This window comes from Neolamprologus multifasciatus, chromosome 23 (genome assembly GCF_963576455.1).
Source record: "Neolamprologus multifasciatus chromosome 23, fNeoMul1.2, whole genome shotgun sequence".
NCBI lineage: Eukaryota > Metazoa > Chordata > Actinopteri > Cichliformes > Cichlidae > Neolamprologus > Neolamprologus multifasciatus.
Window position 1 is genome coordinate 14,325,856 of NC_140460.1, and position 25,238 is coordinate 14,351,093.

Here is a 25,238-nt window from a genome sequence, read left to right on the forward strand (position 1 = left end):
ACACTTAACAGGCTTATGCGGGTGTTACAGTTTCCACATCAGGGAGGGACCACTTCTGTCTGAGTGACGTAAATTTAGTCATCAAGCAGAGAGCGCACGGCTCCGTCTGCACGCTCCGTCTTTAGGCAGACTTGGAAAGAGACAATACAACATAATGACTGCTTGCCTGTGGTGACTGCAGCTGTCTGTTTGCAGCTGAGTATAACCCCTGCCTGTCAAACCAACAAGGCTATGCATCCCATGTCTTATATAGGCCAATGGTACGTTCCATACAAGATGCATCTGGATTTTTGGGGCTCACTGCTTTGGTTTTGTTTACTTTGCACAAATGCGTTTCACAAACAGTCACACAGCCTTGATGCGGATTCTGCAACATGTGCTGCAGAAAGCACAGAGTGCATTATAAAAACACAGCCAGAGTCCATCTGCTGGAAAAATTGTGCGATAACAGTCTTACACAAAGCATACTTCTCAGCATGTTTCAATATTAGAACACGTATACGCTGATAATGACAACATGTGTCGCTAGCGGTGAGCTGTGATCACCGACTGCTGGGTTGAAGCAAGGGGAAAGGAGCTAAAATGGCTTGTTTCAGATAAATGATCGACTGTAGGGTAACCCAGTACAAGATAAAAGAAACAAAACCTTTTTGCTGTGACTCCACAAGCAAAAAGCTCCACAAGAAGAAAAGGTCTAAATAAAGGAGCCAGTACTACAGTACGTGCTGTGCATGTGCAGTTTTAAGAGGAAAAGCTAAAATCATTTGTTTAATCTGAAGCTTGCATCTCATCTGCCAGTGAAATAAACCCAAGCTATTTTTCATCTACCAGTATGAAAATTCAGCTTTTTATCATCCATACCAATCATGGTATCACAGTGATCGTTTGCATTTCCCTTGCATTCTCACTGCAGGCCAATCTAACAAACCCTCAATATGATGGCAATGCCTGGAAGTGACTTCGATGTCACAGTTAACTTGTTTCAAATCGCCTCAACATGTGGTCATCTGGAGAAAATAATGAATTGCATTTATTCTCAGAAGTGCACAGTCAGCAGCTGCAACAGAACAATCTGCAGGCAGCTGGTCTACCGTGAAAGTCGCTACATGACCGTCTGAAGAAGCTGAAAGTCTGGCTGACTTTAATTTTGGTAATGACATCAGGAACAAGGCTCGCATCCCTGTTTACGTTTACAGGTCAGATTCAAGTATTCTGAGTGCGCGAGGAATGCGAGAAAGGAAAGCAGCCATAAACCGAACTACAGGAGTCAGACGATTAGAGCAATTTGGAAAAGAGGGAGAAAGATTTCACTTAAGACAAAAAGGCAAAACTTACAGGTGCCTGCGATGGAGTTCCATGATCCGTTCTTGTACTTTCTCTTGGTAAGGTAACAGCTTGTTTATCCTCAGGTATTCCCTGTCTGCTGTGTCATCGTAGTCGCCGATCTCCGCTGTGATTTATGGAGAGAAAACGAAGCGAGACTACGCTCATTTCAGGTTTTAACAGATTGTTTCTATTCTTTTGTGACCTGTAGATTTGCTGTTACTTTAGATTATAGCTCACAAATTATTTCCTACACAATTTGCTGCAAATTACCATAAGAATTGCTTTTTGAATCTAGACGTGCGCTTTCTCATCTGGTCTCTTAACACCGTTTTACCATGAGGTTTTTAAAGACCTTTAAGAGGAGGTATAACACACTGAACCCTGGGATTTTTATTTTTTTTATTTTATTTATATATTTATTTTTACAGAGTACAAGAAAATACTGAAAAGAACCTTTTAAGATCTGCGGTTTCTGTGAACAGGATTATGTTCTGAAACAAATCGAGCAAACCAGTTACTAGAGATTTTACAAGTGCTCTTACTACTGCATAATTTAATTTAGTCTGATAACACGATCGGCTTTAACAAAAAAAACAAAAAAACAAAAAAAACAAAAACAAAACAGAAAGAACCTACATTGGACAAGGTGAGAGGCCAGCAGGGCACCAGTATTTTCTGTGCAGATCAACCTGCCCTCCATCAGATCCCTTTTCATTTGCAGGGAGAATAAATACCTAAAGGAGAGGGGGAAAAAAAAAAGCACGTACACACACACACACACACACGCACGTACACACACACGCACGCACGTACACACACACGCACGCACGTACACACACACGCACGCACGTACACACACGCACGCACGTACACACGCACGCACGTACACACGCACGCACGTACACACACACACACGTACACGCACGTACACGCACACACACACACGTACACACGTACACACACGTACACACGTACACACACACACACGCTTAGTGTCCATCTATTTATGTTCATGAGAAGTAAATAAGCACAAACTAAGCTCATTATGGATTAAGCATCTTTAGGAACCTTAAGTGCCATTTAAACAAATAACTCTTGGAAAAACAACGATCACAAAGTTTTTAACTGCAGAAAAAGTATTTTTAAAGAAGACAGAATAACAGCTTCTAAAAAAAAAAAAAAAAAAAAAAAAGGAAGAAAAAACAGAAACCATGTTCCTCAAGCTCCTCATACAGGTAGAGATAAAAGTGATATTCAAAAGGAAATTACACTGACCTGGTGTACTCCTCCTGCAGCTGACCCGGATCAGGGGGAAAGAATTTCACTGACAGTCTAAAAAGTGTATTTGCTGGTCCTGTAAACGCACAAGCAGATTATCAATGCCCAAAACACTTTTTATTAGGTGTATTCAGAGCTAAGAATCAGCCTCACTTACTTCTGACTTGTTTTGAAATGGGTTTTGTGGGTTCCAGCCAAACCTAAAGAGAGAAAAAAAAAACATAAAAATAACAGAACATAATGTGAATTATAACTTTGACAGGTGGTGGCAGGATAACTTCAGTGACTCCCTTGTAACACAGCGACTGTTTGCTGCATCAGCCCCATTTGAAACAGGAGAGAGATGTCACAATGCTGTTGCTAAAACACTGGATTCAGTGTAGGAGGCTGCTCAAGCCGTACATCTGGGGCTGATTGAGGGAGGAATGCGCTCGATCCAGACAGATATACTGAGAAATTGGTATCAGCTGATTGCTGCCTGAATTCTACTCAATTCGTAGTCACACATATGCCAGTTTGTATAAAAATTTCTATTAAAAATGAAAAAAAAGCTTTCTGGTTTCTGCTTCTACTCCAATTCTACTGGCTAACCACACTTGAGCAGGCTTTGGTAAGTGGTCAGTGTAGAGAGTAAAAGAGGGATTACATTTGCCAAAACATTCCTGAAACCATCAGCTATCGTCTGATGTTGTTTTAAGTTTAAAAACAAATAAATACATAAATAAAAACCATCTGCATTTGACCTGGATATCCCATAGCTACACTTGAACTTTAAAAAAAAAAAAAAAAACTACCCACAAAGACGGACTAGTAGCAATGTGCTGGTCGAGGAATGTCACTGAAATTTAGAAAACACTGGGGACATCAACTATAAGGACAACATTAAAGTTAGTGTCAAGCCAACTACACAACCACTACGCAATCAGTGATGGGTGTGTCGCTCGATACGTGGGCAGGATTACGTCAGCAGACTGGCTGATTGGTTCTGGAAGTGTACAAATGAATGTGTAGAAATAATCAGAGGCAAAGTACTGATACCATATCTATGGGAAACCCAACGAAATGAGTAGAATGCAAGTATTCCAAGTATTGATTTACCAAACATGTAATAAGCAAACCCTCCAAACACACTAGCTTTTCAAATGTGCCAATTTGAGGCTTATTCTTGTCTTACTCTGCAGCACTGAATATCTGAGGATTTTGGACCATTTTCACAGCTTTTTTTGGTACGTCATTTAAAATCCCATGGTGCAGTGGTTTACACATTTGTCTAACAAGCAAAATATGCCCAGATTGATTTTGGGAGGAGACATAAACCCCTTATTGTTGCATGAGGAAGGCCATCCAGTGTAAAAATCTGCCAAATCAAGCAAGATTTAGAAACTTCAGATACGCAGTGCCATCATGAAATTTGGGGGCGACTACTCCTTAAACAATGCCTGAACGCCACTTTGACCATTTTCCCTTCAAAGTCACCTTGTTCACCTGGAGACCTTATCAGGTTCTGCTACATCTCTGAAGTTGTACATTTTGGATTTCATCCAAGTTCTCAAATGTTTTGCAGACAGCAAACAACAACTCGACTTTCATGCCATTGATCATCACTGGTGATCAAACTGCAGTCCACAAGATGTTCGTGGAAGAGTCTGCAGTGCATGAGCAAGATTGACGCTATTAACCCTCTCCCCATAAGTCACAGGACTTGTTTAGTTCTGCTTTAACACCTTTTGGCATCTGGTGGAGAAGATTCTATATAAGCAGAAGTAAAACAATCAAACCAATGCTATTCACATGAAGTGCCTCTCATTGACTTGACATTTAATGGATGTAGAGGAGATCAGGTGAGCAACACAGAGCCTCAAGATCAACCAGACTGAACAGGACCTCTGGAGTGATATAGAAACAGCAGAGGTGCACACAGGGGGTGACCCCGTGGGACAGATTAGCCCAATTTAAATTAGTTTTTGGTTTTATGAGTACCGAATTCAGTCCTCACAGCTGGGAAGCTTTAACAGAGTGAATGATTCATGACTTGGATGATTAATCATGAAAACATTTTCCAATTATTTGTTAAACTCTCAATATATTATTATTCTTCTGAGTAAGAGCTTCCTGAACGATGAAATAACTGATGAGGACACAGCAGCTACTCCCATAAGAATCTCAGTGTGTGCCCTGCTGGGTCACCGACAGTTCATGACATCAGCTGCAGCTAAGCTTCCTTCATACGCTCAGTAAAAATTCACTGTGTGTAAAAGATTTAGTTTGTTAATGGAAGAAGCTCCTTTAAAAACCAGACTGCAGAGCAGCAAATGTAGTGTATATTTAAACACGGTATAGTTTTCAGTCCTCGGGCAGCTGAGCGTACATGAGCAAAGAGGCCGGTGCGTCTTATTAAACAACACTGGCCTCATTCTCTTTGAAGATGATATATAGTGGGCTCCATAACTCCTCTCTGCTGCTTTACAAAAACTTCTAGGTGGTCTTGAATTCCACTTATGTTTCTGGAAGAGTAAAACAATGGAAAGTCTGACATGTGTATATGAGCACTGCTGCCAGACAAGTTAAAAATATTCCAAAGTTATATACTACTCAAGTCCAGAGAAAACACTACCTCACTGTTTGCATTGCTGAAGTAGAGCAACTAATGACTTATAACTCCATGTTGTTCCCCGAATGCCCATCCTGTTGTCATCAAGCATTTTAAAAAAGTTTGCCTCAACCAATCAGTGCGCAAGTCAGCTCCTCCATGTCCAATGCATCCGCTTCAAACAGGAAATAGAGATGTACGTACCCAGTTCATCTGCATGTTCTGAAACTCGAGGCCAAAGTAATCACTCTCTATGAGGTTGCCTCTGTGGAAAACCTCAGCGAGAAGGATCTGTCCAAGAGCCTTTTGCTGAAAGAAAAAAAAAAAAGAAAAAGCAGAAGAATTTCATCACTATGTCAACACAAAGATTTCAGAAGTTCTGTGACAATAGATCTTATGAGCTTTATGAGAAGCGAAAGTGCATTGCTTTAAAAGACAAAATATTCACAAAGATTCCACAGATGGAGAGCATCATCAAAAACTAATTTCAACTAAGCCCGAAGAGACCGAGGACACGCTTGTGTTCAAAGCAAGCGCTGAATAAATGCCGTCTGCCTGTGTGGTGCAGAAAATATTCGCAGCTGTAAATGATCCACTCCATTGTGTGTTTTATGGTTGCATATGTTCCATCTGTCGATTTAAATACTTTTCTCGACTTGGATGAGTGTCTGAGCTTACTGTATTTCGCCGTTTATCTGGGCCTGAGAAATGTGCATGCGGGAATTCTGCACAAGTTTACCATCTCAATGCTCTGGGGTTTGCTTTCACTAAATGAAGAACTAATTACCATGTATGAAGAACACACTGCACTTGAGGTTTGGAATCCTAGCTTGCGACTTTTTGAGAAAATTATAGCTTGAAACATCTGGTTGTAATGTAAAATAGTATTTTTAAAAGCCTTATAAAAAGTACTGCTTTGCATTGGCTAAAGTAAAGGATTACAACTCAAAGCACGCCAGGAGATTTACTGTAGTCAGTCTTTTCATTACTTTGATACAATCACATGTTCTGCATTCAGAAAATCTATAAATTGCAGGTGAAACCTACTGACACAACATCCATAAATTTAGGAATCTCTTGTAAAATTCCCCCTTTTTCCACACATTCAAGGTATCTGATTCCAGCTGACCTCAAACGGAGAACAAAAACCGGTGTGTTAAAATACTTTGTCTGGGCTGCCTTTGAGTACAGGCCAAACATATGATCCAGACAACGTCAGCGAGATTTTTTACGCAACGACTCGGGAGCCAAATGTAAGAAACGCTTTGAGGTATTTTGTCAATTTGACTCATTCAGTGAGTGCTTCATTAACAAAGTTATTAGAGCAAAACCAAATCTTCCCTGTGGTTAGACAATGTTTCCATACACTAATCCTCATTTCTTCTCAGTGTTCTTGAGGTTTACCATGTATACCTCATCCTGTTATAAGTCGGGGGAAAATTCAGTCTAACCAGCAAACAAAGTTTAAAACCACAGTGTCAAACAGCTACAATCAGCCTAATCACCACACGATTAATGTTTAGGTTTAATCAAACAGAACTGAGCCTGCTAGTTCGACAAGAAACCCAGAAGCATTTGACAGGTTTGACCTGCTGAGGATTATGTTCTCAATGCAGTAGCCATGAGCAAACTACTTAATGCTATCTTCTTTTTCTTGGCACTTTGTCATTGTGTTACTCATTAACCCTCTGCTGGAATTGTGAACGTGTGTTTAAGAGCACAGTAAGATCAAACTTTGACATGTAGCATTATCTTTTACAGTCAGACAGGGAGGGATAGCATTTTCTCATTGACCCAGCTAGCCTCTTTGCTAGCTGCCAGGTGAAGCCAGGCAGCTAGCAAAGAGGAAAGGGTACAACTACTGCACATCATTCCCCCATTTCCCCCCTAGGAAAGTTCTTTCCAGCATCACTGCAGTGAAATTCCATGTAGCCCACAGATAATATTTCCCCCTCAACCAACTTCCTCTTATGCTGTCCAATTTGGCTTATCTCTCTGTGAAGTCACTAACTGTTTACTTTGTGGGCACACACTTAAATGTTGGCAACCCTGCAGCAGCTTAAGTACAGCTGAAGTATTTTACAGTGGAACAACAAAAAAAGAAGTAGTAGATGTTATGAAAAATGCCTGAATTTAAAAGTTTATAAACTACAAATATAAATTGGCCAATAATGTACCAAAAGCAAAAATTTTGGTACAAAAGCAGTCTTCAAGTTCAGACAACTCCAAGAAGCAACCACGGTACGAATGAAGTTTTACACTACGCAGACATCAGAGTTAAACGTCTTAAAAATGAAATGGACTTTTAGTCGCAGTTACCAATAAATCCATATTTTAGTTGTTGAATCACATGAGTCATTCTTTTGGAAGGGCCTGGAATCTAAACTGGTTCCAAACTGTCCAATCCACCTGAATTGTTTGCCCCCGAGCTTATCAGCTCCTTTATCAGTGCTGGCTTTTTTTTTCCTGACAGTTGAAAATTGCAACACTGTGACATCAGTATCATGGTGATGGAGCTTTTGCACACCTGAGTCACATGAAAGCCTTTAAAAGAAACACACTATTTGAGTTCTCAGAGTCATAGATAAGAAAACAATTGTACCGACCTGTGAAGGCCTCTGACACAGAAAACTAAGTCGAAACTAAATGGCATGGGCATATCCAGCCCCATTTCTAGATATAAATATCTTTTGAAAGCATGAAAATCTACTACCAAAACTGGCCGAACTGATTAAAAGTAATCCAAATTTACTTTGCTGTTTAACTCCACCTTTAAACATAATTTATCAGTTCTTCTTTGCCGCTAATGTATCATAAACCAATGGGCAGCACCGCAGAAGCCCTCCTGGCAACTTAAGTAAAGTCACATCTGTGATGTGACAGCGAGATCATGCAGAGTTTGTTCACACCCTACTTGTGGTGTGGACCACAGTCTCATCTCCACACCAACATTAAGGCAGGTCAATGGGTCACCCAATCAAGCTCCAAAAGCAGCGGGGGATTATGGCAAACAGATGTTTCTCTGGAAGACAAATCTCCCCTTGTTTGTGTGTGTGCGCTGGGAGCAGGGGTGAGTATAAGTAAAAGCTTAAAAAACAGCCTACTATAGCAGAGGACTGCCTTTCTCATGCACAGAGAATTTCAAGGGGGGAAAATGAAAAAAAATACAGGTGCAACTCAAAAATGCAGGGATTTGTTGTACCTTGCATAACAGGTTAAACACTGTTTAAAGATCACGGTGAAAGGCAGAGGGCTCTAGCAGAACCTCCCACTGACAGCAGGGGTGTGTTGGGGCTTGCATTTGCCACAGTGGGAGGTACGCTGTCATTTTTCACAGCGGTATACATTTTGACGTTAAACAGGTTCTTCGATGGATTTTATAACTGAATGGCAATTTCCCTTCTTCTCGCTGCCTGGCTTTAGGACACGCCCATGGACAGCTGGCAGTCATGTTGTTTGTTGGCAAATCAACTCTGGAAGGTGGTAATCGGGATCAGATGTTTTACAGAGTGCCTTCTGCTCAAGTCACCTGTGTAACCCAGATAATTTACAGCCTCGGCTTGGCATTTAAAACATGAGGGGAGAAAAAGGAGGAAAAAAAAATCTCAGTAGGTGGATCCTCCTTAGGTGGTGGTAAATTACTCCCTGCAGCAGGAAAGATTACCATAACAGTAAGAGCAGAGATGAGTTGTTTGAGGTATTTAACAAGAAGTCCTTCAAGGCACAGCCATTAGATAGTTTAGCCACTTCAGTACACAGTGGGGAAGCGTGAGTGCTTTGTGGGGATGAGAGCCGAATGCTTCTCAGCCTGTGTTTGGTATGAAGAACAAGATTACTGCTTTTGTGAGCATGTCTGCGTAACCGACGCCACAGATTATAAAACTGACCACAGATAACAAACTGAGATACACCACTCTGACATTACTTTATCAAAATTCCCTCTGGAAGAAAGTCTTTCCACTGGACAGCCATCTTACAACACTTCCAGGAACTTATTTAGCTATCCATTTCAAACAATTATCTAAATTGACTTTAATTTCAAACATCACGCAACATAAAAACTGCATGCATAGAATCACTAGTGAGATCAGATGGGAAAAAACTCTTAAAAATCTTTGCTTTTTCTGCTCCCAAAATAAGGTTTTAAAGTGTTTTTCCTCGATCTTGCAATCTCTTGCTAATGCCAGAAACTTCCACACAATTTAAATAAATAAAAATCTGTGTGTCCCCCCCCCCCCGGATTGTAGTGCCATTTATTCATCTAAATTGTTCAACACACAAAACAATTATTCATTAAAAATCCATGTAAAAATGTCTCTAAAGAAATGACAAGCTGAATAAATAACACTCTGGGCCAGAGGAAAATTGTGTATTGTTAACTTTAGTGTAAACCATCCATTTTAAAGGATAATTAAACACTTTGTTGCATTTCACACTGACTGCATCGTTGCAAGAACGGCTCACTGATGAAACAGGACTTTAAAGCACACATCACGGTTGAATTACACTGTTTGAGTTATCTAGTTAGTCCAAATGTGATTTCAGGGACAGACCAGGGGGGTTTGGAATTCCTCGGCCCAACTTTCGACGGGGCTTCACTCCTGACTGTGTCCCCTTCCCCCACCACCTCGGCTCAAACTTTGTACTGGCCATGACTGCTCCCTGTGAACTGCCCCTCTTGGTTGTCAACCTTGCTATTTATGTGCTTGTTTGCTAACACTAAAGCAAAGCCTGCCTGGATTCCCTCCCACCAGCACCCTGACTATAAACGCATTTTCACACAGCTAGGTTCCACAACCCACTCTCTGCCCTTTTTTTTTTTTTTTTGCAAGTTTTAAGCTGGAAGTTAAGGCCAGCAAAGGGGCTGGCTGTGCTGGATAAAAGAGGCCTGTGTTTCCCCTGCCCCGCTGGCCCAGCCTCCCTGTCCAGAAACCACAAGGCTGAGCTTTCTCCTGTGCTTGGTGGCTGTGGGAGGGGTCTGTGGACAAAAGTTGTGCAAGCAAATGTCTGCTGATGATGACCCATGTCAGGTAACTGCAGCAGAGGAAGGCCAGCAGATCAAAGACTCTGATCTGATTGGACTGTCTTAGGTCCAGGCTAAAGACATTATATGGCCAGAAATACACACACCTTCGCACGCAATATGATTTTACAGTTCAGAGTTATCACAAGTAATGAAAGATGTGATGTAACGGTAAAGAAATAAATATGGAGAATGACAACTGTTATTCTAGGAATGCACCAATATATCAACAGAATACTGTAATCATAAGACGTCAAAATCTATAAATTATGCGGCATCTACATTTTAAAAGCACAACGCAAAGCAGAAATACTCCAAATATGTTCCCATACATTTATCCCCCGACTCACAGAGAGAAACCACACAAAACAAAGCAGAAAACAAGAACATCTATATCAAGCAAATTTGCACAATGGATGAATCCCTTGTGGCTTTCCTGTGTGTCATTTTGAGTGAAGTGTATTTTTGCTTCACTGTACAGTAAGAGGGGCAGTAAATGGCAGGTGATGGAGACTGTACACAAGATATTTGGGCAGCTGAGCAACCAAAACGCCACAATGAGGGGAGGCAGTTACTTGAAGGCCACAACCATGGCAAACATTCCACACTGCAATTTTGTACCTATTTTTGCACACAGACTCCACAAGGGAGAAAAAAAATATAATTAAAAGCATAGGAAAAGTTGTGCTGGCTCAATCAGTTCTCTTTGAAGTGACTGTGGACAGATAGAGCACAAACAGAGCGCACATTTCTGATGTGTTTAGCTGAGCAGCCATTCAATACACAAGGATAAAAAATATTCACCCACCAGCCCACGACTCCTCACAATGAATGAACAGAAATATTAAGCAGTGAACAACAGAGCCTCTCAGAGGCCATCTTGTTCCTGGTAAACTCCAGTCTGCTTGACAACAGCACTGCCGTCATTCTCTTTTTGCAGCCATGTATTTCGGTCTGCCACCTCCTATCAACACCACGTGCGGAGCCGCGCTGAACTCAGACCTCAGTCAGCCTGTCAGAACTCAGAACAACATTTTTTGAGACCAATTAAATTTTCTTTAGACTGAACAGCACACAGGTCTGCTTCCATGCAAGTCTAACATATGCCCGTTACGCTCTATTAGCTTAAGACTTTGAGACAACATATGGTGCATAAGATTATGAAACGTCTGTCTCAGCAGTACTCCTGAACTGCTACTCTTGTGGCTACACAAGGATTTAGGATACACACAGGAAAGTATAAATATACAAACCTATTCGAACACAATTAGCAGCTGCCAGGTCTTCTTATTACACTTCATCAACCAGCCACTGAATTGAGCATTTAATCATTGTACAGACTCTATTTAGATTTGTTTTCCCCTTCACATAAAAAAGTCAGGAAGCATGCTCTGATAGAGTGGCTTCCTTATTGCTTCCTATTGGCCTCCTCAGTGACTCCTGCTGCAACTTGGCAAGTAGACATGGCAAAGCAGAGTCACAGCATGGATCTCAAAGTTTGTTCAACAGCGAGTATTTAAATGGGATCAACTTCTCTAAAGTAATTCCAATGAAAAGAAGAAAACAAAAGCAAGAATAGTTGGCTAGGATTTATACACTGTATGTGATGACTGTGTGAGTAACCAAATGCTTCTGTAAAATTTAGACTTCGTAAACCCCCCCCCCCCCCCCCCCCAAAAAAAAAAAAAAAAAAAAAAGATTTTTAAAAACAACCCAGAAAGACCAGACTCCTAACTTTTAATACCTACTCCTTTGGAAGTCAAGCTTTAGGGACAGTAAAGAGAACTGCTACCACTTGGACCTGGAGCAGAAATCACAGCCAAGAAACCAAGAGGCGCCCTGCTGAGTTACACTAAGTTGCCCCAATAAGAAGTCTTAAAGAGGAAGGGATTTCAGCACCAAAGCCATGTGGCAGCTGTCACCAAGACACACACAAACCAGGGCGACCAAGGCCTCCAAGGTATGATGGAGCCTTCTGTGGAGCAATCCGGGGACATATTTTAAGTAAACAAACGAGGATGCACGAACCACACACAGTAGAACCTACTTCTATATCAAAGAACTCCTGAGAGTCGTCCAGCCCCTGCACACGGATCTGTATTCCTCTGCCTTGGCTTATTCTCCTGTTGACCATGTTGCCACTGAGACTCTGGCCCGGCTCCAGAGTGCTGATCCCAGCATTGAACTGGGCTCCCAGTCTTGTGCCAGGGGTCTGCAGGACCCTGTATGAACCTTCTATCTCCCCCATTCCAGCTCAGGGAAACGCTCCTGCAAATTCAGAAAGCAACAAACATTAACACAAAACTTCCACTGATCAAATATTTTCTTTGTTCTAAGGACAAACTATTTGGGCATAAAAAACAAACAAACAAACAAAAACAGTCCAAACAGCTTCCTGCGAAGTTGCGAAGCTGTTTACGCACACCTGAGGCTCATTCATAGGAAATGTACCGCATTACGCTGACATACAGAAGACCATAAAGTAATACTGACCCAAACCATTTATATTTACCCTCAAGCAGAAGTGCAGGTTGGCACAAAAGACGGCCTAACATACGAAAAGAACCGACGGCGCACCGATTTTGCGCTTCATGTGGGGCCCAAAAGTCCCACCAAGACGTAAACCACGTTTACAGCAACACTTAAAGCCAGAAAAGCTTTCGGGGAAAGCATGAGGAATGTGTAAGGTGAGGTTTGTTTTCTTGATGAGAAACTGAACTCAGTGGATTCCAGTGTACGGTCGAGAACCGAAGCTAAGTTAATTATCTTAACCGAGAATTAGATCCGAAAATGTCGCCACACGAGAAAACAAAAAGGAAATTTGCTCAAAAGCGGTTTTAAACTTACCGTTCTGCCCGAAATGAAACTAAACGCTAAAAGTTTGAAACACCGAAGAGGACACGACTCCGCTCCATGGTCGTCGTCAGCCAAACGAGTGCGCACTCAACAGCGGTTTATCATTGGCTACAGCAGAGCCGTCTGTCCTGCCATTGGTGCAAATGTGGCTAAGGATCGTAGGCAGGAGAGCCAAGATATACTTTCTTCTACTTTAAATGGCTTTCACGGATGGAGAAGAAGAAACTCACCAGTCGGAATATTTCTTTTACGAGAGTAATGTTGCAAAAAGTAAATGGGGATTTGCGCCAAGAGTCAAAGTCGATAATAAGAAGTGTTTTATATCATTAGTTTGGTCTGATTTGACCCACAAAGCGAAACTGCCATTATTTAAGTTTGGGCTAAAGTCTGACCCGTAGGTGATGTAAATAGACTACACTGTAAACTTCTAAGTGGTACAAATTTAGTAACACAGTTCTCCGAACACATTGTGTGAGAGAGTGTGTGTTATCCTATTTAACCATCCCGTCTGATCTATAAGTCTTTAAATGCCTCAGATCTGAATTACATCAGGACAATGGGCACTTTGCACTGCGGTCCGATGTCTGGTAAGCCCATTTTAAAGACAAAAACTATGTGAGGTAAGGAGGAGGACTTTTTTTTTTATTGTGGAGGCGCTCCCCCTACTGTTCTCTCTCAAAAAATCCCAAACAACGTTGCATCATGCTTTAAAAATGCTTTGATAGGTTCTATAATTAAATCTGATGTATATGCACGCATTTCCACTGAATGTGTGTTTCTCATAAACCAAAATGTGTACCAACACACCGCAGAAATAATGTTTATGCTGAAGTACAAGTATTGATAATAGAAATCCTGTTTGGAATGAGGATAAGGCGAGGCCATGGGTTACTAATCGAATGCAATCAATTAACTGATCATCAGTAAGCGGGAGCACCTCTATGAAAGCAGAGGTTTTGGCAGTCAGGTCAGACCATTTACAAGTGGAAAACACTCATGGCACTTGTTAGTCCCCCCCCAGGAATGGACGACTCAGCAAATTCACCTGCAGCTCAGAGAAACTGCAGAAGACCAAAGAGCTACATGTCAGACGCTACAGGCGTCAGTTAGACTTCTGAAACGATGTCATTTGGACAGGTAGAATCACATTGGAGACACTTGGCTATAATGCACGACATGTAATTTAAGCCAAAACAAAATACAACCTATCAACACCTCAGACCAACTCTTAGCATGGTGGTGCTGACATCTGGGCTTGTTCTGCAGCCACAGGACCCGGGCACTTCGGAGTCATTGAGTCATCCATGAACTCTTCTGTGTACCTGCTGATTCCCCTCCCCAACTGGGAGGAAAGTTCCTGTTTGAGCCATCCGTCCCATAGCTATTCTGAATATAGAAATCAATTGTTGGCTATATTAAAGCTAAAGGGTTCCCCAGTCCTCTTGCCAACATAGTGATAGGAAGCCCTCTTCTGTTACTAGTTTGTTTTAGTGCTCTTTGCCTGTTAAACCTGTTTCTCTATCCCCCTTTTCAGTCCAGACTCATTCCCGGAACCCTGTTTGTTTGGTACACAACTCACTTGTGGACTGTGGACACCTCCAGCAAATTTTGCCTGCTCTTGCTTGTTTTCTCTGCTACTTGCAAAGGAAAGGTATTAGCCATTCACAACCTACCTGATCCCCCACCCCCCACCTCTCTGACACTCCTTGATTTTCTCCTGCTGACAAAGTGTTCCTCCAAAGCTTCAATTTACCATCCTAACAAATAAGACTGTCTGAAACATTCATAAGCTTCGCAATAATCAATTCCTCCCGCCTGGGCTGCAGTTAACACCCTCTCCGCCCTGCAGCAGAGCTCCTCTGCATCCCTGTAGTGAAGCCGCTCTTCCCCGTCACTTACCTATTGCCCATTAATAACTCACTACCATTCAATGAACTCTGTAAAGCTGCCAATCGTCGCTGATCTTTGACTCTGATCTTTGCATTTAGATTCAGACTAGTTCATGACAACACTAAAATATTCTAGAACAGATCTGTCTGCAACATAAAGCTTGGCTACATCTTTTTCTGAAGACCAGAAAAAGAAAAAAAATAGGGTGTCAAATGCTGTGGCAGAAGCTTAAGAGAGCTGTCCATAAACGAATGGCCAGGAACCTAACCTGAACAACCTGAAGCATCATTTCAAAGAGGAAGAGTGATATGACTGATAAAGACATACAGAAAATGATTACTTGCTGCTGAAGGTGGTTTTGTGAGTTAATGATTCACGACTTTACTGCAGACAGCCCTGTGAAAACTTTTCCACATGACTGTATTTGAATGTAATGTGCAAATTATTTTCGTAATATGAAAATGTGTATCTATCATCTGGTATTTCAAGTCTTAACAAACACAGACATTCAAATAACATAAGACACTTTTCATGTTTAAAATAATTTATTTTTATCTAAGATATATTTTCTGCTATTATATGTTGTGTTTTATTGCAGGACTTTAGTATTTTTAGTATTTTAAAGCAGACGGTGCCCAAAGAGAACTGGTGCTTTTCATTGGAACGATGACAACTGACAGCTGAACCACTATGAACTTTGCATATAACCAGCTACAGTCCTGGCCATAATTATCAGTTTCCCTGAATTTCAAATTCCTAATTGAAAACCTGAATGCAAATGAAGCTATTTTGTTTATACAAGCCAGGTCAAGATGATCACCATAGCATCTGGAAATGTTGTAGACTTCAGGGAGTAGTTGACCACAATTATTAGAAAGTATTTGTGGCGGAGGTGTGGTTTGCAGCTCCGCTGCAGAGGTCGGGTGGTCCAGTGGGCTCAAGGGGCAGTGCCAGGGAGACTGGCAGGGCAGCTGGAAGCAATTCAGTAATTACACTGTCCCTATTTCAGTGACGTCAGGACCTGGAGGAAGGAAGGACAGGTGAAGACAGCTGGAAGTCTGAATAGTACTGAAGGGATAGAGGGATTTGCTACAGCAGCATCTCTTTGAGGGAAAGGATAAAGGGACTGAGGGACGCAGAGATGCACATTTTGTAAATAAACACACGGTCACAAGCATGCTGAGTGTCTTGAGTCCTTGCTGGGGTCACATCATTATTTAAAATTATGCTATTTGTCCAAATACTTCTGAATCTCTGAAAATGGGAGACTATGTATAAAACCAGATTGACAAAAACTGTGTCACTGTATAAATAGTCGTAGACATAACTGTATCTGCTTAATGTCTCAACAAGAGGCCGTCATTCATCCTTGCTTCTTTTTGGAGAGAAGTTTTGATGATGTTTTTCTGATTTTTGTTTATTTAAAACAACATTTTATTTGATGCAAAACATTAAATGGAAAGATAAAAATGATCTGCTAATAGAAAGACAAAGAATGCAATCTGAACTGGATGACTTTCCCATGTTCCACACTGTCATTTGATCTGTGTTCATTATCTGCAAGAAGCCCTGGGCCTCATCACAGTGCCCATCATGTGTGATGAAATTAGTCTGGTAGATCTGAAGCCTCGGATTTGTCTGAAGATACAGTTTGTGCTGTTTCTTTATACGTGATATTATAAAAAAAAATTGAGCATAAATTGAAAACAATAAAACATAAAAATTAACTGTGTGTGTGTAACAGATATTAAACATGACCAAACTTTCAAATTATGATGCCAGTTTATTTTTGGGTAACCCTGTGAACTAAGACCTCTAAACATTGGGTTTGTTTTTTCAGCTCTTTATGATATAAGTGAGAGCAGTTAGCCCTTTGTATAAATCCAGAGACAGACGCCACAAATTCTCTACTCATACAAATATCTAAAATACTGAAATAAACTCTTTTCATTGACAGACTGAATACATTTATAACTAAGCACAAAATATTACAGATCAAGATCCATTGCATTAACTAAAATTGTATCAATCAAAGAAAGTATGCAGCTGGAGCTTTTATCAGCTTAAAGAAAGATTTTGACACAACTGATCACCAGTCTTTAATGAATAAAGTGGAAAGGTATGGTTTTAGAGGGGTGGCACTAGACTAGGTGGAAAGCTATTTAAACAAAAGGCAACAATTTGTGGAGATAAGACAGCACTATAAAAATTTGCATTTCCTGCAAAAGTGCTGTGTGAATGCCTTGCAGTGGAACAATCTGCTGAAAAGAGCTGAAGAAGCTGAAGTTTGTGCTGAAAACAGCTAAAGAATCTGGAATTTTTGCTGAAAAGAGGTGAAAACCAAAAATTCTGCTAAAAAGCGGTGAAGAAGCCTAAATTTGAACTGAAAAGATGTGAAAAAGTTAAACTATCTCCTGAAAGGAAAGTTTGCCACAAGCTGGTTAGTCAGCAGAATTTGTGCTGAAAAGAGGTTTCTGCTGAAAACAGCTGAAAAAGCTGGGATTTGTGCTGAAAAGGGGTGAAAAAACTGAAAATTCTACTGAAAAGGGGTGAGAAGCTGAAATTTGTATTGAAAACAGTTAAAAAAAAAAAAGCTTAACTGTGAACTGAAAAAAATTGTTGCCATAAGCGGGATTTGAACCCGGGCCTCCTGCTCTGAGAACGGCTGCTCATCTCACTGAGCTAAAACACAGCTCAACCCGGCAAGCAAAATCAGTGACCACACTGATGGGTAAAATGATGATCAATGGGCAAAAAAAATGCATAAAAAATTCAATATCTCAAAAAGTATAGAATTAATGAGCACCAAAAGTCATAGCCGGCATTAGCAGAAAGAGCAGAATTTTGAATGGCGAAAATCGGATAAAACTGTGGAAGTAGTTCCACGGCGAAGAATCATGGAGCAACTAGAATAAAGTATAAAGAATAAAGAGAAACAGGAACTTCACACAATAATTAAAATGATTGAACATTGCTTGTGGAGTCCCACAGGGGTCAGTATTGGACTCAAAACTCTATGTGAGCAGGGATGTCAAATTAACCTGAGGCAATGGGCCACACTTCTGTCAGCGTAAGGAAGTCCAACTACACATTTAGAAATAGAAAAGGTGTAGTTTTTCTACATGACAAAGAAATGCTGCTGTAGTAAATGAAAGAAATGTGTATTTTTTTTTTTTTTTACCATTGGTCCATTCTAAAAATAAACAAAAACTGATTTTTTTCATAGTAAATCATAAAAACAGGACTTTTCTGTCATGTAATTGTTTATTGATTACCTAATTGATTACTTAATGGTAGTATGAATGGCTATGGGGAAGGTCATTATTAGTAGGAGAAGCTGCAAAACTTACAATTAAAAGTCCAAAATTTATCTTCTCCTTCTTTTTTCCAAAGCTTTCCAGTGGCCCAGATTTGAGTCTTCGTTGTGCCAATTCTGCCTTTTGTTTGACACCCCTGATGCAGATCATCAGATACTTCTTGATGCATTCTCAATCATCCAGGAAAGTAAATCTCCAAAAGTTGATTCTGTTCATCTGGACGCACGCACGCACGCACGCACGCGCGCACACACACACACACACAGGGGCAGGAGCCCGTAATGAGCACCGACCCAGCAGAGGAGAGAGACAGAGAGAGCAAAACCCCCCAAAAAAACCAAAACATGTTGCCTATCACAGAGTCAGCCAGCAAGGCACGGGGACCATGACACTTGTAATGCAGGTAACGTTTCAAGAACACAATAACATTTTATTTTTGAAATTAAACTTGTTCAAATTTATGAGCCTTGTTAAAGATCATACTGCACAAGTACTGTACACTGTAAAATCTAATTAGTTCACAGAACTCTGCAAACTCGTTGCCTCAAAAAAATTGAGTAAAGTTTTACTTAAGATGATTAAGCTAAGGCAACTTACTCATTTTGAGTACACTCTGCAAACTAGTTAGTTCCTAGAACTCAAAAAAACTATGCAAACTCATTGCATACAATACAAATTGAGTACAGTTTACTTAAGGTGACTAAGTTAAGGCAACTTATTCACTTTGAGTACAGAGTAAAAATCTATTTAGTTTCCAGAACTAAAAAAAAATGCAAACTCATGGCCTCAAAAAAACTAAGTAAAGCTTACTTAAGATGAATGTTAGGACAACTTATTCATTGCAAGTCTGCAGTATTAAGAATAACTTGATTTTTCTGACTGTATAATACTTATTGTTTACCTACTGACAAACATTTCAAGTTCAACTAAATGAAAAAAACAATTTGTGGTAACCTGAATATGATTAAAATAATTAACAACACTTTTTGTAATGATGTTAAAATCAGCCCAACTTTTATTTTCAAATGCAAAAAAGTATAACAGCCAACATACTGGACACTGTTCTCTTGAACAACAAACAATTATATTGCCATCACTGTTATAATCTTACAATGAAACAAAGTCTCAGATTTAATTATTCTGAAAATAAGTTTAGACCTACCACAAGTTTGTTTTGTACTTACATTACTTATATAATCAAAATAATATATTTATTGTTCTGTCACAAGTGCAGTCTCTAATTTAAACAACACATTTGTTTTTCATTCCAACACATGAGCTGGAATGTTGTATTATTTTAAGGATGGCTTGTTTCCAGTCCAGGCATTACTGCCTGAATGACTATCATGGATCGAGGTGATCCAAATGTAAGTGCAGAAGAAAGTCTTTAACTTCCCTTAAGTACAGTGGCAGTGGATGTGGGTTGGAGATGCAATGAGCTTGAACCTGCAGGCGACCATCTTCACTGACCACACTATCTGTGACGGAGGACTCATCTCTCCTGTTGTCCTGCAAGCAAACAATCATATTTTTTGGAACATGAACTTAATTGCTTTCTTAAAACATTTTTTTCTGCATTTGGTATAAAACAGACTCCAATTTAGGCAATCTCAGGCTCAGGTGAATTGGAACAGCCCTTGTTCTCCGACCTATCACAAGTCCACGAGACCAGAAGTACACACAAGTATGGATACACAGGCTCTGACAACTGCATGGACAAATGCGATCCTCCTTTTCCCCAGATTACCCTTTCTGGGTAACAAAATAAACTTTTAAGATATTTTAGCTGTGTAATGCTCAAATATCTACTTAATTTATCAAAATATCACATATTTGCAAAAGTGCTTCAACGTTTTTGGAGAGCTCTGTTATCCACCACCACGATAGCTGACCGGAGGTCAAGGCTCGACAGAGCCGGTGAGCACAGCTAACTCTTGGCTTATAGTTTTCAACCCCCCTGCGGTCTTTTGATACTCAGGTTAAACATAATATATATAATTAGTTAGTTAGTTAGTTATGGCTATGGATTGAAAATACCCCCCACACCCCACCCCCTGCACCTCCCGAAGAATTTTGTCTGGGCTCTTATCTCACTTTTTTTATTTCAAACAATCAACAGAAAATTTCACAGACATATTTTTATATAAAGTTTTTAAGTAACATGAGCTCAGCAGCAGCAGCAACGCTAGGCTAACACTAACTAGCTAGCAAGATTATAAACCCGGTACTAAACTAAGAGAAGCCACAAAATCAGTTTGAATAAGAGTAAACATTTACTCACCAAGTCAGTGTATCAGGTAAAGATCCACAGCAATGAAAACAATAATATATTGAGCTGAAGCTTCTCCAGGTTTGCTCAACACATTTCATAAAAAAGGCTGGTACCATGAACATCCGGACTGATCGGTGCTAGGGAGGAGGACGGTAGTGACATGGCATTTTCAAAACACATCTTTCATCCTTCTGCACCGAGAAGCAACATTTCCAGCTTACTTAGTTTTTCTAAGTTAAGACAACTCAAATAAATTGAGTTGATCAGCATTTTTTTTTCATAAAAAGTACTGGTAACTTACTTAAATTGAGTTCTAATAACAATTTGATTAAAAATTGAGTTCAGCCTACTTAATATTTTTAGTTAAACAGAATATTCGGTTTTACAGTGTATGAAACGTAGAATAACCTGTCACCAGCAAATATACAGAAGATGTTCTCTAGAGATGGGTTATAATCAGTGTTGGGAAGGTTACTTTTAAAATGTATTCCATTACAGAATACAGAATACATGCCCCAAAATGTATTCTGTAACGTATTCCGTTACGTTACTCAATGAGAGTAACGTATTCTGAATACTTTTGATTACTTAATATATTATCATGCTGTTTACAACTACATGAATGTACTATTGCTGTGATTTATTACTCTTACTGAAGGTCCGCGGCTCCGAACCATAGTAAAGGGACCTCTGGCTAATACCTTGGGTTCCGTGTCAGCTCGTAGCTGAAAACTAGCTTTACTTTGTTGTCTGGGTCAACTTTGCTTGCAAGAGACAGAGAGAGGCGTTGAAAGGCTGCTCCAATGGAACTTATTGTTTCGGAGGAAAACACGAACACGGTGTACAGTCGAGTCTTAATAGCATACTTACAACTGGGCTCGTCAGACACTCTTCTTGGCTGCAGTGGTTATTATATTTACATGCTTCCAGCTCCCATTTTTGCTCGATGACAGCTCGTACTTTTCCTTTTTCTCCCTCCCTCGCTCACAGACACATAATGTGTATGACAGTCCATTCTCCCTGCAGCACGGACTACACTGCCTATGATGCTACATTCTTTAGTGCTATACCTGTAGCATTCTGCCTATTAGCTTAGCACAACAACAACAAAAGGCCTCTCTCACCCAGGAAACACGCAGAGAGAGGTCACCCTGTAACCATGGCAACCGAAACGCTGCCGCCTGGAACAACAGAACATAGCTGTCAAACAAAACCCAAACAGTCCTGACCCGCGACAATATGAAACAGGGAAGTACCGCCGTGTAATCCATTTATTTCAACAAAGTAACTGTATTCTACATACCACCTTTTTAAACGGTAACTGTAACGGAATACAGTTACTCATATTTTGTATTTTAAATACGTAACGGCGGTACATGTATTCCGTTACTCCCCAACGCTGGTTATAATCTAAGGAGAAAATATAATTTAACACTTTGTAAAGCTCAGACAATAGAGAAAATATTTTGTGTTTTTATCTGTGGGGTCAAACTATGGATGAATCATTCAGCAGAATAAAACATTTAAAAAAAACAACGACTTTCAATTCAATTCAATTCAATTCAATTCAATTCAATTCAATTCAATTCAAGTCAATTCAATTCAATTTTATTTACAGAGCACCAAATCATAGCAGCAGCCATATGATAGTGAGAAAGACAGCTTAAAATATAACAGGCAAATTTACAGATAATGAAGGCTGTTGGAAACTGTAAAACATGGAAATTTCAACATCTTTGACAAGAAATAAAACTGGAAACAACACTACAAGGGTAGCTGACTTCAGCTGTTACATAAGTTCGGGTACAACTGTGCAAATTACAAATTCAGTGGATGGCAGCACCGTTGGGGCTGATGCCAAATTTTAGGTTACTGCCTGTTCTGCTAGAGAACAGAGCAAATATTATCTATACTTACTTACTTATTTCATTACAAATATCTGACAGCTTTAGATTTTACAGCTAACACTATTAGGCAGTGAAAATATTTGCCAAGATCTGCAGTAATATGTTTATTCAGCTTCTAAAGCTAAAGAAACGAAACATTGCCAGGTTAGTTGAAAAATGCATAGCCAGAAAGATGACAACAAGACTGTTGGGATTACGGAGAGGAACCTTATTGTTTGAATAGCTTAAGGGATATGATGTCTAATCAGTGTATTAAACTATAAACAATGGTAATATGCAACAAAAACATCAAATATAGTAAAATACTGATAGGACAGATTTGCTGCACAATAAAGACTTTTAGTGCACACTGCTGGTGGTACTATCTGTCATTTGTTAAGTAGGTTTAAGAATGCAAGATAAATATTAGTGTATAATTAATAATTAATAACATAACTATTGTTCATAATTTTACCACATTAATCATTATTCCTCTGCTTTAGGTAGTTCCTAATATATTTTGAGAGTTCTTTACAACACTGTCCTATTTCAGAAACTAACTGCTTTTCAGTATCAGTTTCTTAACTTAATTTGTTCATAGCACCTGTTTCCAAAACCACTCGTCCAGATGTAGCTTTGCATACTTAAGATACTGACCTTTGAGAAAAGCCTGCAATAAAGTTTTCTTAACTCTTTCACTGTTTATGGATTAGCTTTGGGAAATTCAGCGGTGTAGTATTTCTCTGTGCTATGCTGCTGCTCCTCTGCAGTCCTGTTTTTGTTTTCTGAGAGAAATTCAAGTTTATCTGTACATTTTCTTTTCTTGTCAGGTCTTGAATTACACAATTTTCCTTAGATGCCATTACTAAATCAGGATGTACAGTTGTTATTGTCAGCTTTGTTTTTATTCAGCATTTCCATTAGAGTAGAAACATATCACACCATAGTTCTTATACTGGATCTTGGTGCAACCCATCACAGCCTGTCAATAGAAATCAATTTTCTTCTGATTGGTTACCCCCTCCAAACAGAAGACGTGAAGCGCAGGTGGACGAGGGTTCTCTATTCACAGCCAGAGTTATGGGCCTGAGATGACCATACAAGGGATATCCAGTCTCCCCGACACTGTACAGAACTATGATAGATGATCCTGACTGACTATAATGAGTGTCAGCTTTTTTCTACATTCACAGGTGTTGGCTCTGTGATGTCAGAGATGGCTTGGTGTGTCTAAATGTTTATAAAGTCACATGGCGTGTAACAAATAATGATGCAAACTTTCTGTGACTTTTGTTTAAGGTGACGCTTAAACATTCAGCAAAAGATGCCAGCGCAATAGTCTTGAGAATGTGACTAGACAAGTTTTGTTGACTTTTTAACAAAGATAATAAAGGTAGATACTGTTAAAACAATTACACCAAGCCCAGTTCTTTGGTATTGATTCATTATTATGAGTCACCTCCGCAGGTTATTCAACAACACCTAAGCATGGGTTTATATGATTCCCATGTTGTCATTGCTGCTTGTTTGACTTGGGGATCATGTCCATCACTGTCGAGGCGGTTTGACCCTTTAAACCTTACCTAACAGCAAGGCCGACTGCCAAGCTTGTCAAAATCAGTGTCCTTAGTATGAGTCAACCTGCATGGGCTGGGAGGGCGTTAAAGAAATATGTTGTCCATAATTATAATATAGATCGTGGAATAGACATGAAAGTCATTTGATTCATCCATCCATTCGCTTATCCTTTTTCAGGGTCACGGGGGATGCTGGAGCCTATCCCAGCTGTCACCCTATCCCAGCGGAGTACACCCTGGACAGATCACCAGTCTGTTGCAGTGCTAACACATAGAGACACAGACGCTCTGACATTCACACCTATGGGCAATTAAGATGAATCAATTAACCTATCCCCACTAGCTGCATGTCTTTGGACTGTAGGAGGAAGCCAGAGTACCCGGGGAGAACCCACACAAACATGGGGAGAACAAACTCCACACTGATGGTAGAACTGAACTTAGGACCTTCTTGCTGTGAGGCAACCATGCTACCACCGTGCTACCGCGCTTCTATTCAATTCAATTCAATTCAATTTTATTTATATAGCGCCAAATCACAACAAATGTCGCCTCAAGGCGCTTCATAGATACTTCTGTGGTTAGATTCATAACCACAAAATTTAAAATAATAATAAAAATGAATTAAACTCTCACCAGTTACTTTTTTGTTTTTTCTTTAAATTGCAGAAATTTCCTTTGTTTATGCCTAATATTTATTTCACTTGAACAACAGCCATCTCACGGTGCTTTAGTAGGGCCAAGAGCCTACAATATCGAAATATAAAAACGAAAACTCAGATGATTACATATGAGTTGTATTTGGGGTTGTATGAAGGAAAAAAAAGACAACGTTTAAAAAAAGAAGGAGGAGAAGGAATGTAAAGAGGGAAGTGGAGAAGGTAGGCTTAGTGTATAAGAAGTCCCCCAGTAGCTGAGTCTTTATAGCAGCATAACTGAGGGATGGTTCAGGGTCACCTTTTTAAGCCCTAATCTTAAGAGATGACCTGGATGACTGAGAACCTACACAGATAATCTAGCACTAACTATAATCTTTATCAAACAGGAAAGGTTTGAGCCTAATCTTAAAAATAAAAAGGCCGTCTGTCTCCTGAATCCAAACTGGGAGCTGGCTCTGCAGAGGAGGGGCCTGACAGCTGAAAATTCAGCCTCCCATTCTACTTTTGGATATGGTAAATGGCCTGTATTTGTATAGCGCTTTACTAGTCCCTAAGGACTCCAAA

General features: G+C 40.0%; 1 protein-coding gene across 3 annotated transcripts in view; it reads right to left on the reverse strand.

Annotated features, from left to right (window-relative positions):
• farp2 (FERM, RhoGEF and pleckstrin domain protein 2) overlaps positions 1-13,201 on the reverse strand; it is a 33,465-nt gene extending 20,264 nt beyond the window's left edge. For 2 of the 3 annotated variants that reach the window (XM_085150137.1, XM_085150136.1), the window contains exons 1-7: positions 13,065-13,200; positions 12,265-12,485; positions 5,399-5,503; positions 2,762-2,804; positions 2,602-2,680; positions 1,963-2,060; positions 1,336-1,450 (exon numbers count right to left, since the gene is read on the reverse strand). In XM_085150137.1, coding sequence (XP_085006263.1) covers positions 1,336-1,450; positions 1,963-2,060; positions 2,602-2,680; positions 2,762-2,804; positions 5,399-5,503; positions 12,265-12,465 — 641 coding nt within the window. In that variant the 5' untranslated portion in view covers positions 12,466-12,485; positions 13,065-13,200. Of the gene's footprint in view, positions 1-1,335; positions 1,451-1,962; positions 2,061-2,601; positions 2,681-2,761; positions 2,805-5,398; positions 5,504-12,264; positions 12,486-13,064 lie in introns of all 3 variants that reach the window. The other variant, XM_085150138.1, reaches the window with a different exon arrangement.
• Positions 13,202-25,238: the final 12,037 nt, after the last annotated feature.